General features: G+C 42.2%; 1 protein-coding gene across 3 annotated transcripts; it reads left to right on the top strand.

Annotated features, from left to right (window-relative positions):
- Nucleotides 1-1,464: 1,464 nt before the first annotated feature.
- pah (phenylalanine hydroxylase) lies at nucleotides 1,465-17,276 on the top strand. 3 transcript variants are annotated; one of them, XM_021563814.2, is made up of 13 exons: nucleotides 1,465-1,758; nucleotides 2,478-2,594; nucleotides 10,019-10,202; nucleotides 11,445-11,533; nucleotides 12,122-12,189; nucleotides 12,586-12,782; nucleotides 12,881-13,016; nucleotides 13,293-13,362; nucleotides 13,652-13,708; nucleotides 13,818-13,913; nucleotides 14,744-14,877; nucleotides 15,022-15,137; nucleotides 16,446-17,276. In XM_021563814.2, exons 1-13 carry the CDS (start codon nucleotides 1,699-1,701, stop codon nucleotides 16,487-16,489), a joined length of 1,368 nt encoding a protein of 455 aa, XP_021419489.2. In that variant the 5' UTR covers nucleotides 1,465-1,698; the 3' UTR covers nucleotides 16,490-17,276. The 3 variants fall into 3 exon arrangements, with proteins under 3 accessions (XP_021419489.2, XP_021419490.2, XP_021419491.2); XM_021563815.2 differs by lacking the exon at nucleotides 1,465-1,758 and having other exon boundaries at nucleotides 2,509-2,626; XM_021563816.2 differs by lacking the exons at nucleotides 1,465-1,758; nucleotides 2,478-2,594 and adding an exon at nucleotides 9,198-9,268.
- The last annotated feature ends 1,793 nt before the right edge of the window (nucleotides 17,277-19,069 follow it).

Here is a 19,069-nt window from a genome sequence, read left to right as displayed (position 1 = left end):
AAACTCACAACAGCTAGAATACATGTGGGAAACATTCCTGGAATGGGTCCTGAGACAGGCTAAATGTTAATTCCTCACTATTTTTCACATGAAGCACCCAATTGACAAAATGTCCCAGAACACATTTGGCCCAAGGAGTACTTAGTGAGAACAGATGCTCTGTGTGAGACAGAGAGAAGAGGACTGAGGCTCTTTGGAACAGGCCGTTGTCCACACACACTCGGCCACTTCACATGGAGAACGAGCAATTGTCTCCATCACCGTTAATGATGCAGTGAGTCCCCGATCTGATGTACAGTGTGAAGAACACATTGAGGAAGCGGACAGGCACATTAATGAGGTTTAATGACACCATTATTATAGCATTTACTATCTGTGCAGCTATGCAATGGAATCCAACAGCCAGTCATTGCCATGTAACGAGACAAGTGTGTAGTCACTGATATACAGTGAGATGACATATGTGCAGTCTGAAGAAACTGAATGCTCTTACACAGAGTTCAAGTAGAGGTCAGGATCTCTACTTGCATACATGTATCATCATGCCACTATCCATAATGACCATGAGTGGGTTGGGTGTGTTCTCATTGTTAATACCACATTGTTGAATAGTGCAGAGTAGGCCTATGCTATTAAATGCTTGTTTGTGGTCTATTTTAACAAGGAGCGGTAGATAGGCCCACCTTTGTTGTAGAGAATTCTGGGTATATTATTGATGGGCCTACATGTCTAGGCCTATTGCCTTACTGTGTTCGTTGAACACCAGCAGAAAGGATGGAGCTGTATGACAATTCATTTAAAGAGCTGCTTAACGTTTTAAATTAGAGTCATGTGAAATGTAAAATGCTTCCTGCTTATTCACCAGTTGACAGGTATGTTGCACGCGACACACACAAAATGCAGTATAAGACACTCAGGATCAGACAGTTTTTATTTTGAAAAGTAATTTACAACTCTCCGTTTGTTCTTATAGAGAGGGACGTCACGTAGGCAGGCCGCTGAAGTGGCGCTGTGTTGAACATCAGCTACAACCTGTTTTGACCTGTTGTTTGGCGCCACCTTGTGGCTTTTAGGAGCACCATAACACCACTGGATGCTGGTAAGAGGGGCCAAGCAAGCAGAACCGACCCCGAAACATTCATAACCCAAGATACCTACAAAAAAATGAATGCAATGAACTTTTGATCGATACAAGTTGCGTCGCTTACTGTCATAACATAGCCTTATATGAGTAGCAGCTATTCGACTTTATTGATTTTCGGGTCATTATGGTGGTCTAATGGCGTCACAGTATAGGCGTGCATTGACCATCCTCTTCATCATTATAACTAAGTCAGATGTATCTGTTATATCACAGGGAAGTCCTACTGAGTGGGTGGAGGCTTGGCAGGTAGTGGTGGTTATGAAACGTTGATTCTGAACATTTACCCAGCCACATGTACCCCAGCGCTAGACAATAAGAACCAGATGTGCCAATATAGAAAAGAACCAGATGTTACGAAACTGCTTTATTGGCACTTCATGGCTCCATAGGCCTCTGTTCCTCACGTGACAGGGATGCAAACCACAACGGGGGGTGGTGTCACGTGGGCCAACATGAACGGCTGAAGTTCAACTTGAGTTGCTCAAACAAATTCGACCAAAGCACACACATTCAGCATCGGTAGTTACATACCTGCACAACGAGAAGACTGGAGGATGGACAAGGCATACAAAAACATTAATGGGGACTATCCCACACCTGACAATGGCAAAGAGGTAAGCAATATTAAACATCAAATCTAGTGTGAACAATCATATTAAATGTTTAATGAATAATATACATTTATGAAGTTGTTTTTCACTAATAATGTAATGGTGATGACAATTTATGTTACAATGTTGAATGAGTAATATACATTTATATTATGTATATTTATTGATGGTTTTATGATTCTATTTATTGAATATAGCCATATCATTATTATTGTGCATTAAAGTCCATGTCACGAGATAGTGAAGGGAACAGGTATACTTGGCATGAGACAGACCCCCTGTAAAACGTGCTGTGAAACGGCTAATAGAGCGTTGTTCATTGTCCAGCTACTGTATGTTGTTCACTGTGGCTGGAATGTTCTGGTCTGCAGAATGGCAACACAGACTAGACTGTTGTCTAGTAATTGTGAATGATGTTAAAGGTCCGTGACTATGAATCCATGCAGGTTGCGGTAATAAATATGTTTGTTTTTTGTACTTTTGAAATCTGATCTAGAAAAGGGGTGCACAGTTAAACACTGGCTTTTGCTTGAGAAGTAATGATAAAACCTTTAGTGTTTGTTAATTCATCACAATAACGGACTGTGGAGATTCTAAATGGATAGAATCCCAATAAACAGTGAAGTTCGGGGAATTGTGGACGTCGAGGTATTTGTGGACGTCGAGGTATTTGTGGACGTCGAGGTATTTGTATTTGTGCTGTGAATCTTGTCTTGTTGCAGAGGAGAGGCTCCATGTACCTGGAGGAAGAGACCAGCGCCAAGGCGGGGGTGCTATCCTGCTTCTTCTCCCTGAAGGAGGAGGTTGGGGCGCTGGCCAAAGCCCTCAGACTGTTTGAAGTAAACCACTCAACATAACCATGAATATGAATGTACACAGTGCAAACAAACAATCTTACGTGTGCAGTAATGTACTGTAGTCACACACATGCAAAGTAATGTTCAATCTTTATTATGAAATGCTCTGATGTGTTTGTCCAATGAGTCATTGGTCAAGGACAAATAAGAAGCCTGTTAGGAGTGCCAAAAACCTGAAAAGCTGCAAAAGCTGTAGAAGCTGAAAGCAGTATTAGCTGAAATAGCTGTGAAAGATGAAAGCAGTATTAGCTGAAATAGCTGTGAAAGATGAAAGCGGTATTAGCTGAAATAGCTGTGAAAGATGAAAGCGGTATTAGCTGAAATAGCTGTGAAAGATGAAAGCAGTATTAGCTGAAATAGCTGTGAAAGATGAAAGCAGTATTAGCTGAAATAGCTGTGAAAGCTGAAAGCGTTAATAGCTGAAACAGCTGTGAAAGATGAAAGCAGTATTAGCTGAAATAGCTGTGAAAGATGAAAGCAGTATTAGCTGAAATAGCTGTGAAAGATGAAAGCAGTATTAGCTGAAATAGCTGTGAAAGATGAAAGCAGTATTAGCTGAAATAGCTGTGAAAGCTGAAAGCGTTAATAGCTGAAATAGCTGTGAAAGCTGAAAGCGTTAATAGCTGAAACAGCTGTGAAAGCTGAAAGCGGTATTAGCTGAAATAGCTGTGAAAGCTGAAAGCAGTAATAGCTGAAATAGTTGTGAAAGCTGAAAGCGTTAATAGCTGAAATAGCTGTGAAAGCTGAAAGCAGTATTAGCTGAAATAGCTGTGAAAGCTGAAAGCAGTATTAGCTGAAATAGCTGTGAAAGCTGTAGGTGAGAAAGAGAGAGGTGGGTATGAGGCTATTGAACAGTACGAGCACAACAACAGGCTATAAGCAAACAAAGTAAACGATCACGTGTTTTTATCCATTTCATACCATGCGTGCCAAATATGAATAAAACAGATGGAAAAAGACTAATCCAAATGATGTACAGCATCTTCAGAGAGTCAACTCCACAGCTGTGTTCTAGACCAGGAAAACTGCTTAGTTACTCCTTCAGGAGGACAGTTATTTTTACATTATAGTCATTTAGCAGACACTCTTATCCAGAGCATCTTACAGTAGCGAGGGAATACATTTTTTAAAACATTGGTCCCCTGTGGGAATCGAACCCACAACCCTGACGTTGCAAGCGTCATCTCTACCAATGAGCTACACGGGACCATTTATCGCTAGCAACCTTAGGGAGGTAACGATCACGCCCATAAAAAGCAGAGCGACTCTAGAAGATCAGACTGAAGTTTACGAGCTGCCATTTGTCAGTCCGAGGGACCACTTTAAAGAGATGGCCAGGGCTTCACACTGAGTTAGCCAGACCTTCCCTCTCTTCCCTTCTCTCCCTCCTTGTAATAACTTACAAGGTATGCAACCAAACCAAATGCCTTTCATAAGACAGCATGTTTCCAGTTAGCTCCAGATGTTTGAGGTTACTGACCATCCTCCTGCATGCGGGTACCTGCCCCAGTAAAGGACCCGTGTCTGGCTGAATACAGGACATAATTTCTCCCAGTAGGAGTATATCCTACCGTAGGGCCTGCTGTGTTTTAATGTGTACAGCTCTGTGTCCAATTGGAACAGGCTCTCTCATACATATAGACCAGCTTGTTCAATCTCCACGCAGGCTCCTGCAACAGAGGCCAAGGTAATGGAAAATAATGCTCCACCATTGGATGCTACCAGTAAATGCACTGTACGGTAACTACTGCACCCCCATGAAGTATGAATACTGGACATTTCCCTGGGGCAGAATTTACATGAACATTTAACTAGCCAAATGTTAGTGGAGAGTTTCCAGCAGGGTGTGAAGGAGTTGGAGGACTACCCCAAGGTTTTTTACATAATGTATCATTCAGGTCCCAGGCTTTAGGTTGGTGCAGTAGGTTCCCTCTACCTCTGGGCAAAAAAGTAGTGTCACTCAACATTGTTTCTACGTTATTTCAGAATCAAAATAATACCATTGCATCACTATGGATAGCTGTAATAACACGTACATGTTGAACATTTTTGTGTCATTTTAACCCAAGAGTTCAAGGTTTGGTTTATTTGAAATATTTTGAGTTTGTTGACAACTCAATCAAATATTAACCCAAATGTGGGTGTTGATCTGACGTCTTTGTCCAATGTGTTGGTTGCCCAATGTATCAGTAGCCAACGTTGTTAATGTAGGTTACTGAATTTAGAGTTGAGGGGATGTAAGGAGACTTGATTACACACAGGTGGATTGTATTTATCATCATTAGTCATTTATAGTGCCTTGCGAAAGTATTCGGCCCCCTTGAACTTTGCGACCTTTTGCCACATTTCAGGCTTCAAACATAAAGATATAAAACTGTATTTTTTTGTGAAGAATCAACAACAAGTGGGACACCATCATGAAGTGGAACGACATTTATTGGATATTTCAAACTTTTTTAACAAATCAAAAACTGAAAAATTGGGCGTGCAAAATTATTCAGCCCCTTTACTTTCAGTGCAGCAAACTCTCTCCAGAAGTTCAGTGAGGATCTCTGAATGATCCAATGTTGACCTAAATGACTAATGATGATAAATACAATCCACCTGTGTGTAATCAAGTCTCAGTATAAATGCACCTGCACTGTGATAGTCTCAGAGGTCCGTTAAAAGCGCAGAGAGCATCATGAAGAACAAGGAACACACCAGGCAGGTCCGAGATACTGTTGTGAAGAAGTTTAAAGCCGGATTTAGATACAAAAAGATTTCCCAAGCTTTAAACATCCCAAGGAGCACTGTGCAAGTGATAATATTGAAATGGAAGGAGTATCAGACCACTGCAAATCTACCAAGACCTGGCCGTCCCTCTAAACTTTCAGCTCATACAAGGAGAAGACTGATCAGAGATGCAGCCAAGAAGCCCATGATCACTCTGGATGAACTGCAGAGATCTACAGCTGAGGTGGGAGACTCTGTCCATAGGACAACAATCAGTCGTATATTGCACACATCTGGCCTTTATGGAAGAGTGGCAAGAAGAAAGCCATTTCTTAAAGATATCCATAAAAAGTGTTGTTTAAAGTTTGCCACAAGCCACCTGGGAGACACACCAAACATGTGGAAGAAGGTGCTCTGGTCAGATGAAACCAAAATTGAACTTTTTGGCAACAATGCAAAATGTTATGTTTGGCGTAAAAGCAGCACAGCTCATCACCCTGAACACACCATCCCCACTGTCAAACATGGTGGTGGCAGCATCATGGTTTGGGCCTGCTTTTCTTCAGCAGGGACAGGGAAGATGGTTAAAATTGATGGGAAGATGGATGGAGACAAATACAGCACCATTCTGGAAGAAAACCTGATGGAGTCTGCAAAAGACCTGAGACTGGGACGGAGATTTGTCTTCCAACAAGACAATGATCCAAAACATAAAGCAAAATCTACAATGGAATGGTTCAAAAATAAACATATCCAGGTGTTAGAGTGGCCAAGTCAAAGTCCAGACCTGAATCCAATCGAGAATCTGTGGAAAGAACTGAAAACTGCTGTTCACAAATGCTCTCCATCCAACCTCACTGAGCTCGAGCTGTTTTGCAAGGAGGAATGGGAAAAAATGTCACTCTCGATGTGCAAAACTGATAGAGACATACCCCAAGCGACTTACAGCTGTAATCGCAGCAAAAGGTGGCGCTAAAAAGTATTAACTTAAGGGGGCTGAATAATTTTGCACGGCCAATTTTTCAGTTTTTGATTTGTTAAAAAAGTTTGAAATATCCAATAAATGTCGTTCCACTTCATGATTGTGTCCCACTTGTTGTTGATTCTTCACAAAAAAATACAGTTTTATATCTTTATGTTTGAAGCCTGAAATGTGGCAAAAGGTCGCAAAGTTCAAGGGGGCCGAATACTTTTGCAAGGCACTGTAAATAATGGCTCAACTTACCCCACTCTCCACTACAGATTTTTTTTTTAAATGGAGCAAAACACAAAGTAAAACAAAAACTCAATGCGTGTTTATGGAGATGTGTGAGATCAATAAGTATCTTCCACGTGCTGTACTCCAAATGCAGTTGTAAACATGAGAAGCTCCTCTGGACCTATGAGCTCTCATTCCCCAGATCCACCCCCTACTCCACCCCCTACTCCACCCCCATCTCCCTGTAAAACCCCAAACCTCCCCACCATCAGACCCAGTTTTAGTCCAATCACATCCCAGCATACACACCCTCCTTTTCTATAAAAACAGGTCACGTTACCCTTAAAACCATCAACACAGCCCTCCCTCTCCCCACGACTGACCAGACTCCACTGTACTCAGCAACATCAGTTGGCACCCCCCCTGTAGGGCACCTACACCTAAAGACATGGCTTTATTCATGTATGCGGAGTGAAACATCGAAGGCATCCAAGTAGAAACCATCATAATTTGAATGTGAGAAACTGAAAATGACAGCTCAAGTAGGAAGGACCGAATACAAAGGAATCTTTTACATTGGCTCCATATATCCATATTACCAGCTGTATAACCAGCATCATTCATACCCATGTACATTTACAGTATTCATTTGGAGTCAAGAAGTCCTCCTATGCAGTTCCAGTCCCCAGCTACAGTAACTCCCTGTTTATCCCTCTGAAACTCCAGCCCATGTGATGTGGGTTGGATGTCATGTCAGGAGTCAATTCCTAGCATCAGTGAGCTTGTTATGACCGGACCAAGGCCTTAGCCCAGCCAGGGCACGGGTAGGGTTAATGCCACTCACGCAAGGCCTTGTGGTAGACAGTCATTCCACTTCAAAAGTCACCAGGAGCATAGGGACATCCCTAGGAAGTACACAAATCTATCCAAATGGCCCATATAGGCCCTGGGTCCATATAAACTGGGGGGGCATATTTTGCCCTAGATAAGCCTGGTCAGGCTTTCTGTAAGATTAATATTAGGGGGTTCTTGGGGGTGGGAAATTGATTTTTGTTATTTATTTATCTCGGATGGTTGAGGGGCAGGTCTTGGGGAACTGTGGGGGGGGGATCTTGGAGGGCTGGCAGTCGGGAGTTTGGGCCGGTAGCTGTTGGGTCGCTGCTTCAGGTCCCCATTTTTTTGACCTTGTGGGAGATCTGTCAACGTGCTCTTGAGCAGGGCGTTGACCCTGGTTGCTTCTGTGTGTCGCTCTGGATGGGAGTCTGTTAGATAACTAATGTGATGTAGTTGTTGAGTGGTTTCACTGCAAGTATATTGTATGTTTTAAACATTTATTTAAAAAAATTCAAATTAGAATAACACTGCAGTACTGATCTCCTGTCAACAACAAAGGAAACACTAAACTACAGTGCCTTGCGAAAGTATTCAGCCCCCTTGAACTTTGCGACCTTTTGCCACATTTCAGGCTTCAAACATAAAGATATAAAACGCCAAACATAACGTTTTGCATTGTTGCCAAAAAGTTCAATTTTGGTTTCATCTGACCAGAGCACCTTCTACATGTTTGGTGTGTCTCCCAGGTGGCTTGTGGCAAACTTTAAACGACACTATGGATATCTTTAAGAAATGGCTTTCTTGCCACTCTTCCATAAAGGCCAGATTTGTGCAATATACAACTGATTGTTGTCCTATGGACAGAGTCTCCCACCTCAGCTGTAGATCTCTGCAGTTCATCCAGAGTGATCATGGGCTTCTTGGCTGCATCTCTGATCAGTCTTCTCCTTGTATGAGCTGAAAGTTTAGAGGGACGGCCAGGTCTTGGTAGATTTGCAGTGGTCTGATACTCCTTCCATTTCAATATTATCGCTTGTACAGTGCTCCTTGGGATGTTTAAAGCTTGGGAAATCTTTTTGTATCCAAATCCGGCTTTAAACTTCTTCACAACAGTATCTCGGACCTGCCTGGTGTGTTCCTTGTTCTTCATGATGCTCTCTGCGCTTTTAACGGACCTCTGAGCAGGTGCATTTATACGGAGACTTGATTACACACAGGTGGATTGTATTTATCATCATTAGTCATTTAGGTCAACATTGGATCATTCAGAGATCCTCACTGAACTTCTGGAGAGAGTTTGCTGCACTGAAAGTAAAGGGGCTGAATAATTTTGCACGCCCAATTTTTCAGTTTTTGATTTGTTAAAAAAGTTTGAAATATCCAAGAAATGTCGTTCCACTTCATGATTGTGTCCCACTTGTGGTTGATTCTTCACAAAAAAATACAGTTTTATATCTTTATGTTTGAAGCCTGAAATGTGGCAAAAGGTCGCAAAGTTCAAGGGGGCCGAATACTTTCGCAAGGCACTGTATCTGCCTAACCTAAAACACACACACAGAGACCCAACAAATAGGGCAAACAAACTCACTGACTCCCACAAGGAGTCAATAACGGCACATCAGATGTAAAGTATGCAGGGCGATGCTAGGCCAGTCATGCGGGGGGGGGGGGGGGGGGGGGGGGGGGGGGGGTTGTTTTGTAACTAAGTGCTGTTGTATGTTGAAACCACAGCAGATCCATATGGTTTCCATAGAGCCCAAGTCTGGAGAATGGGATCCAGATGGAGATGGAGAGAGGGGGAGGGAGGGACGAGGGACAAGGGACGAGAGTGAGGGGTGAAGAGAGAGGAGAGTGAGGGGGAATGGGACTGTGTGCCACCTGACCCCGCCTCTCTACTGGGCCTATGGCAGTAAGAGATGGTTCTACTCCCTCTCTGCTCCCCACAGTTACAAAACCAAACCAAATGTTTTAAATAATTAACCATTATAGATTTGCATGTTTCTCCGAATGGGCCAAAAACTACAATTGATATTGAGATGTACAGTTGATATTGAAATGCATAGATATGTATATGCACACATCAATTCCCATCCAAAATGAACATAATCTGGAAAATATTATCTGGTGTTAAGTGGCAATTTTATAGAAATGCAAAAGGTAGACCGAATGAGTTCAAAGATGTGATAGCATTGATAAAAATGCTGCATGTTGTTGTGCAAGCCCTTTCAATGATACTACAGCCCACGTCCTGGCTGTAGTCGGTTCTATAACATCCAGCCCACAGTGCATTAGCTGGATGATTGTTTAGTGCTGTGCTGTCCTGTCCTAAGGGCATGGTCGACTCCACAAAGCCTGTCAAATTACCACCGTTTGGATGTGCACTTGGCGCCCTCTAGCGGTATGCTAAGTCCACATACAGTATTTCCAGTGCTGGATCGTCATGAGTTGAATCACAGGTTTATAAAGTAGTTTTTCAAAAATGTAACCTAACTTTTATTGCCAATAATATTTCAGTAACCCAATAATGCTTTTAAGGTTAAAGATACAAAAACAAAATAAATAAAGTGATGTACTAGAACTAATAGCAGGATTGAACCACCCAGCTGTCACACAGGATTTACAGAGCTACATGGCTTCTCCTCTGTCTCTGACTCAACAGGAGAAGGGCATCAACCTGATGCACATCGAGTCTCGCCCGTCACGACTGAACAACCAGGAGTTTGAGTTCTTCATCAGCGTGGACACCAGCTCCTCCAAGTCCCTGGACGAGGTCATCGATGGCCTGCGCACCGAGATCAGTGGCCACGTGCATGAGCTCTCACGCAACAAACAGAAGGACACAGGTGTGTGTGTATCAGGGTTGGGGTTAATTCCAATCCTTGTCAACACGTTTTGATTAGGAAAATTTGGAATTGGAATACAGAATTACTCTTTGAATTGACTAGAGTTGAAATGGAATTCACCCTAATCCTGGTGTGTATGAGTGTGTGTAAATATAAATATATTATCAATTAATAATCAATCTAGATATGCATATAACATATTACAAACCATGACTGAAAGTATTAAAAACCATGACTGATTAAAATTATGACTATTAAATCATTATTTTAAGTGTACTTAACAATAATTATGTGATGATATATTTGTGTCTAGGAGGGAGAAGGGGGAAGTAGACAAAGCCTGTGTGTGTGTGTGTCAAATGATCTGAACTTTGGGTGGCGCTTTAGCAGGCCACCAGCCAGACTGTCTAATGAGGCCATGAGCGTCGCCGCGGAGACGGATGGCCTGTCCCTCACATCCAGCCTCCTTTATTAGTTGTTTCCACAATGACATTAGTTTAGTTACTGGGTACCAACCGGCCTGGCTGCAAACAGAGGAGCCCAGTGTCACCGACTGTCACAGAACAGACTGTCTCTATCACAGACCCAGAGGAGGGAAACCCTAACAGAGCCATCGCTCATCCCGGACAGACAGGCGGAGATAGACAGGGCCACCACCAAGCCAGCAGCCCTTGTACTCAGCCCCCTCTGTCTAGCCCTATGGTCTACTGGACAGGGCGACAGGTTAATGTGTCATTGGGGATATTAGAGATATTTATGGTCTGAGATGGAGACAGGCTGTTTTGAGAGGAGTCTGGTGGGATCCCATTGTTCCCCTAGCCTCAGGCTGGACCACACGGCCTCGATTTAGATTAATGGTTGATGTCCAGTACTTCTAACTGTCATAAATGAGCCAATGGGTGACCTCCTCTGCTGCTCTGTTCACTGTCAACATGGTTACTGGATAGTGTTCTATCCCAATGCAAACGCACCCTGCAGGCAAACCCCCCACAAAGCCATCCACATCAATATTCATTTGGGCTTCACTTGTTTCAATCAATTTACATTTTGGAATTGGACATTGAACACAAGGCATATATACTACAGACAATTGTAAATATTACTAAATTGTAGTTGTCTACATCTCAAGAAGTTATGTACCACTGTTTCTATTGGTTTTACTCTGGTCTGTTTTGGCCATGTATGTATCTATTTGTCACATTCACCTGAACTGGGTAATGAGGAGATGCCCCCGTCCCACAGTTCCATGGTTCCCCAATGACATCCAGGACTTGGATCGCTTTGCCAACCAGATTCTGAGCTACGGATCTGAGTTGGATTCTGATCACCCTGTAAGGATCAACCATTTATTACTGTCTGTTTACATCCTACACACTGTGTACTGGGTGTCTGCTTTGTATTGTATGTGTGTCTGCATTGTTGGGAAGGGCCCGTAAGTTAACATTTCACTGTTAGTCCACACCTGTTGTTATACGAAGCATGTGACGATTACAATTTAATTTGATTTATGTGGGTGTGTGTAGATGCGTAGGTACGTGTGTGTATACATGTGCATCCACATGTGTGTTTTATGAAAGATTCAAATCGTGATGACAGTCCCCACTCTGCTATCTATTCTAATGGAAACTCTCTAGGGCCCCAAATTGATGTCATTGCTTTGATTGAGCCCCTATAATTATAGATAATTGCTCCCTTTTGCCACCGCCTTTAAAGTGAAATGTATTCGTCATGAGCAGCATACATTCTACAAAGGCCTCATTTGAATATGTGTTTCCAGCCAGGGCTCTCAGCAGAGTGGGAGAGTATGATGCTGTCAAAGAGTCCAAGTAGTCCTAGCTGAGGATTTACACACTATATACAGGGCCAGGCAGTGACCATAAATAAGATCTAACATTGATTACTTCTGTCTTTCACTCCAGGGCTTCACAGACCCAGTGTACAGAACCAGGAGGAAGGAGTTTGCCGACATTGCCTACAACTACAGACAGTAACTATCAATCCAGACTAGAACAATTTTTCTCTTGGGTCCCTCTCTTTTACACAACAGCAGAGGTGGAGAGCTTCTAGAACCTACAAGAAGTGATCTATGGCTCTTTCCTCCAACCTCATTTCATTCCCCGCTTTGCCTTTTACTGAAAATTACCACAAACAAAAGGGGACAAATTACAGAGGGGACAGTGGTGGATTTGAAACCTCTAGCTTTGTTCGCATAATTGAGACTTCATTATTCCCAGGAACTACAGAGAGCGCCAGCCCCAATGAAAACGCCCTCACAGGATGCTCACATTTACATGGCAGTGGGACCTTGGCAGAATAATGAAGTGAATCCACTAACATATTGTACACCGGTGTGTGTTAACAACCGTGTGTCTCTCTGTTTCAGTGGCCAGGTCATTCCCAGGGTGGAGTACACAGTGGAGGAGAAGGCCACATGGAGCACAGTGTTCAATGAGCTGAAGACTCTGTACCCCACGCACGCCTGCCGCGAGTACAACCGTGTGTTCCCCCTGCTGGAGCAGTACTGCGGCTATAGGCAGGACAACATCCCCCAGCTGGAGGACATCTCACGCTACCTGCAGTGTAAAGACAACCGATCGTGCCTAAGTGCCCTACTTCCTCTGCTTCTATCAGCGTCCCACATACACTGACATGGTACCCTCCCCTCCTCTCTGTTTTAGCGTGCACAGGTTTTCGGCTGCGCCCCGTGGCTGGCCTGCTCTCCTCTCGGGATTTCCTGGCTGGTCTGGCCTTCCGAGTCTTCCACTCTACACAGTACATTCGTCACCAATCCAAGCCCATGTACACACCTGAGCCGTGAGTGTCACCCTCATCATTTTAAGGAGAAAAAACATTAATTACTCACTGGTTCGCCATGGTATGTTTTAGGGACCATCCGATTTCCGTCATTTCCTACACGTAGAATCGGTTTGTACTCGGTTTGCAAATTACAGCCGGCACCCTGTTAAGTACTTTCGGCCGGCAAATGCCACCGGTGTGTCCATGTCTTTATAGATGTGTCACATCCCACCTTGGGACCAGTTGTACATAGTTGAATATGTTCTACAGTCATTGACTTACATCTCTCCACAGGGATATCTGCCATGAACTCCTGGGCCATGTTCCTCTGTTTGCTGACCCCACCTTTGCCCAATTCTCACAGGTAAAGAACACAAGAGGAGATGAACGTTCTTTATCCACTGCTGGTATCATAACTTCAGAGAACTATCCATTGTTGGCGTGAAAAAGGGCACCACTTTAAAGATCAGCTTCAAACACAGTTAGTCATAATGTTGAGGAGGATTGAGGAGAATGCCGTGCAACTGTACTGAATGTGCCAGTCTTTCTCTAATTTTGGTTTTGCTCCTGTAGAACGCTTTCATCTGTTACAGCACAATATCCTGATGCAAATATAGACAATAGCATGATTTATTTGACGCTGTTCTGAACAGGAAATCGGTCTGGCTTCCCTGGGTGCCCCCGACGAGTACATTGAGAGGCTTGCTACTGTAAGTATCTCAGACGTCTCACAACATCAACTACAGCCGACTCCTGATACCAGGCGAATACAAAACAATGTTGAATTTGTGATGAGGCCTTGTGTGTGTCTGTCCACAGGTCTATTGGTTCACAGTGGAGTTTGGCCTCTGCAGGCAGGGCTCTGAGATCAAGGCCTATGGAGCCGGGCTTCTCTCATCATTTGGAGAGCTGCAGGTATTTACATTACATTTACATCTTCCAAAGCGACTTACAATGATAAATGGATGCTAGAAGCAGCCACAGTGGAACAATTCATTTAGCCATGTGGCTATTTTTACGAGGGTGTCTTTCATGACCTGTTTAATGCCCACGTGCGCAGGCCTCCTTCCTGCAGTTCTAATATAGACACATCCATATGATGTAGCCCAGTGGGCTGCCAGAGAGCAGCATCGCATTAGTGGAAACAAAGACTGTTCTCAGGGCAGACCTGGTTGTAGCTAGGTATGTTCGAGTCACGTCGGGGACAGTTTTAGCATTTTAACTAACCCTAATCTTAACCTAATTTTCCAAACCTGCCAGGTAAATTCTCCTAACCTGCTACGAAAAGTAACTTCTACTAGTCAAAACCGTCAGACCTGCCCTGATACCAATCTTGGTTTCCACTAATGCGACACAGCTGTCAATCAGTTTGTTAGTGGTCCACCCAGGGCTCAGGCTAAATGTGTCACTGGGGGAAACTGGTGAGGAGTGGGTTAGTGGTTCACTGGAGAAGTAGGGGGCAAAGACAGAATTCATATCTTAAGTCACCAGTTACATCAGACGTTGTCATCAGAGGATGAGCAGTTAGCTGACACATATCACAGCAGGACTCCATTCACACTGCACTTCCTGTTTACTGCTACCAGGCGAAATTGCCCACTGCTTGTGGTCCGTGACATCAAAACACCAAGAGAGGACTTGGATTCTGCTCATTGTAGATTGATTCATGACAGTGGTACATCTCCCATAAGTGGGGATTGTCAAACTCTGGAATAACATTTGACTGTTTTGAATTGGTTTTACAGTACTGTTTGACAGACAAGCCCAAGATTCAACCATTTGACCCTGCAAAGACCAGCCTCCAGAAGTACCCAATCACTGAGTTCCAGCCCGTTTACTTTGTTGCAGAGAGCTTTGACGACGCTAAAGAGAGAGTCAGGTAATATTTAACATCTGTACAATATTAAACGTTTATTATGTCACATTCATTCACTGTAATTGCTTCGGAACTCTGGATCTTTATATCGTAATATATACGTTTACATTTTCAATTGAAAGTCCTATGTTATGACTCTTTATGCAGGAAATTTGCCGACACCATCCCCAGGCCTTTCTCAGTGCGCTACAACGCGTACACCCAAAGCATTGAAGTCTTGGATAACACCCAGCAGCTGAGAAACCTGGCTGACAACATCAGTGGTGTGTGACATTTCAAATAAATAAATAATCAAATCAAATAAAATTGTATTTGTCACATACACATGGTTAGCAGATGTTAATGCGAGTGTAGCGAAATGCTTGTGCTTCTAGTTCCGACAATGCAGTAATAACCAACAAGTAATCTAACTAACAATTCCAAAACTACTGTCTTGTACACAGTGTGAGGGGATAAAGAATATGTACATAAGGATATATGAATGAGTGATGGTACAGAGCAGCATAGGCAGATACAGTAGATTGTATCGAGTACAGTATATACATATGAGATGAGTATGTAAACAAAGTGGCATAGTTAAAGTGGCTAGTGATACATGTATTACATAAGGATACAGTCGATGATATAGAGTACAGTATATACGTATGCCTATGAGATGAATAATGTAGGGTGAGTAACATTATATAAGGTAGCATTGGTTAAAGTGGCTAGTGATATATTTACATCATTTCCCATCAATTCCCATTATTAAAGTGGCTGGAGTTGAGTCAGTGTCAGTGTGTTGGCAGCAGCCACTCAATGTTAGTGGTGGCTGTTTAACAGTCTGATAGCCTTGAGATAGAAGCTGTTTTTCAGTCTCTCGGTCCCAGCTTTGATGCACCTGTACTGACCTCGCCTTCTGGATGATAGCGGGGTGAACAGGCAGTGGCTCGGGTGGTTGATGTCCTTGATGATCTTTATGGCCTTCCTGTGACATCGGGTGGTGTATGTGTCCTGGAGGGCAGGTAGTTTGCCCCCGGTGATGCGTTGTGCAGACCTCACTACCCTCTGGAGAGCCTTACGGTTGAGGGCGGAGCAGTTGCCGTACCAGGCGGTGATACAGCCCGCCAGGATGCTCTCGATTGTGCATCTCGATTGTGCATCTGTAGAAGTTTATGGAGTCCTCATAAAACTAACTTCTCAATAACCCCTTATGCAAATACCAACATCAAGTACTATTAGAAATGGATTCAAATGAGATTTTCTACCAATTGTAATTTATATATACACTGTAATACTGTAATATATGCTATTTAGCATAGACTTTTATCCAAAGCGGCTTACAGTCATATATTTTTCATACGGGTGGTCCTGGGAATTAAACCGAGTCCTCTGGCATTGCAAGCACCATGCTCTACCAACTGAGCTACAGAAGACCACACTAGGATTTATTTTTGCCTTGCCTTTTACAAATTGAAAACATAGTTTAATTGAATTAAAGACAATATCTGTATGAATGTCCAACTCCTACTGGAATTGAATGTTTCTTAATCTTCTTCCACCTAATTTGATCATGTTGCTTTTGTTTTTAGGGGAAATTGGGATCTTGTGCAATGCCCTGCGGAAGATGGAGTAAGGAGACCAACTTCAATACTGATGTGCGCAATGATAGAATCTCAATGTATTGCATTAATCTTGTAGATTTCCCATTATACACTTTCTACTTATAATCTGTGTGCTTGTCCATTTTAACATCTACTGCATTCTGCTTCATCTTTAAATAAATTATTCATAAATACCTACTGCAACCCAGACGCTAGTCATTTTAAGTAGAACATTTTAATTGTAGTAGTCATTATTAGAGTAGCACTCGCTGAATGAATCACACAGAGGCAGACTACTAGCCAATGAAAATGGCACATCGGAAAATTAGTCAGTCATTGAAAATACGAAGTTACATAAAACAAGTATTAACTTTAAAATAAGTATTATTTTATCATACCTTTTTCAGTATGTTCTAGAAATCCAACACCGCCATTACTGTGTTGATAGGTTAACCGATGTAATTTTCTGTAATCTGCTGAGACGGATTACATTGGAATAGTGCTGTTCCAGAACTATTAGCTCAGGCTTTGACGATGATCTAATTCGTACATAAGTATTCTATCTATAGTGGTTAAATGGCAAATGGCAAACATAAATCTTTGCATTATGCTATAAATAGCTAGGCCTATATAACACAATAACGCAATACAATGTGTATGTCCAGCATGTTATTAGAGAATGTGTTTGATTATATCCTGAATTCTGATTAATCCAAATGATTGACTGTTTTTCCATTCTTTACTATCACATTTGTTTGTATAATATGCATGAACATGTGTTATTATTAACTTGCCAAATAAATGTGTGCTAAAAAGGTTCTTTCAGATCAATTCTCAAAATAATTATTGTTATTATTATATATGTATTAGTATTATTAGGCTGTAATTGGCTGTGAGAACATATGTCTGCCAACCTGCGTTTCAGCACCTTGGAGAGCATCCCAAGTCAGGGGAAAATAACGTTTTGCACAATGACCTGTTGCATCTGTTACAAATCAATGGGAATACAAATATATAGCCTAGGATAAATGTAGGTAAAACTCAATATTCATAATCTTATTTTGTAGGCTACAAAACGTTTTATTTCGCAATATATTAGGCCTATACGTGCTTTCATCGGCTCTTTTTTATTCCATTAAAAGGCGATTGGCTGTTATGACGCATAACACCTAAAACTCAGACGTGTGCATTTGCATAACTCATTTCCATAAAGAATTATGTGAGCACTGGGATATAAACCTGTCTCTCTGCTGATGGCACAGATTCAAAAACCGCTGTGCCTCGGCGAGTCTCAGTATCCGGGAATAGGCCTATATAGACTATTCGATCAAACAAATCATAGCAACTCTGCAATATTATTTTTAAAACAGTCTACGACAAATCGCCAGAAGTTCAATGAAGACGGAGAGTGTGGTGCAAAACATTCCGTTCGTCGGCAGAAAGCCAAGTCTGATCGAAGATGCCCGGAAAGAGCGCGCAAGCTGTTCATCGTCCCCTGACCCATCGCGGGGCGGTGAAAACGTTGTGTTTAAGGAAAAGGAAGGAACCGTGACACTGAACATTCTTTTCGCACTCAGTCATGAGAAGAATGCAGGGTTCTTTAAAACTGGCAAAGTCTTTGAGGTAAGGAAAGCATGTTCATCATTAGATAGGAGTTGCAGATGGAGCTTCAATAAATCAGGTCTACCGCATCGAATCAAGTTGATAAAATATACATGTGTTTGCTTAAATATGATTTGTATGTCTTTACAATGCATTCAGACGTTTGAAGCCAAGCTTCTGCATATTGAGAGCCGACCAGGGAGGAAGTCTAAGAACAGTGGCTGTGATGATCTGGAGTTCTTTATGAGGTGTGAAGTGCACATCTCGGTCACAGACATCTTCATCAACTCACTCAAGAGAGTCGCCGACGACGGAGGAAAAGGGTTATAATAACATTTGAATGAAACAATAATCATTCGTTTCTAATAATAGTAACGTTTTTCTTATTTTAATTTGATTTATTAGCGTTTAGAATAAAATAACAACTAATCATTTAAATTGTGTGAAATAATTATGCTCTGACATATTTTCCTGTTTCCTTGTTTTAGTTCCCTGGTTCCCAAGAAAGATCAGAGATCTGGATAAATGCAACCTGTTGATAACGAAATATGACCCAGATATGGACCAGGATCATCCAGTTAGTGTATATGTTTACCGTAGCAATATAGCTAGGCTGCTATTTATATGGCATTGATACAATACTTGTATAATTCATTGAATTGTTAGCAATAATACTCAACTATCAAAAAGGATAACAAACTAAACATGTCATGGCTAACTAAATGTTATGATTCCTTTTACAGGGATTCAGTGATCCAGAATACAGAAAAAGAAGGTGCTTCATCGCTGAACTTGCAGCGAATTACAAACAGTAAATTGATACCATCATTTTCACATTTCAAAAAAGGATATTCCCATGTAGTCAGTCGCTCTTAGGTGCCAGCACTGCATCATTGGACCAAAGGCATGCCATTGTAGAAATGCATTCGTAAAGGAATGACTGATGTATTGATTCATCCATCTCTGTTCCACAGGGGGGAACCATTACCCAGAGTGGAGTACACACCAGA

This window comes from Oncorhynchus mykiss, chromosome 15 (assembly GCF_013265735.2).
Source record: "Oncorhynchus mykiss isolate Arlee chromosome 15, USDA_OmykA_1.1, whole genome shotgun sequence".
Taxonomy (NCBI): domain Eukaryota; kingdom Metazoa; phylum Chordata; class Actinopteri; order Salmoniformes; family Salmonidae; genus Oncorhynchus; species Oncorhynchus mykiss.
This window is presented reverse-complemented; position numbering and strand designations above follow the sequence as displayed.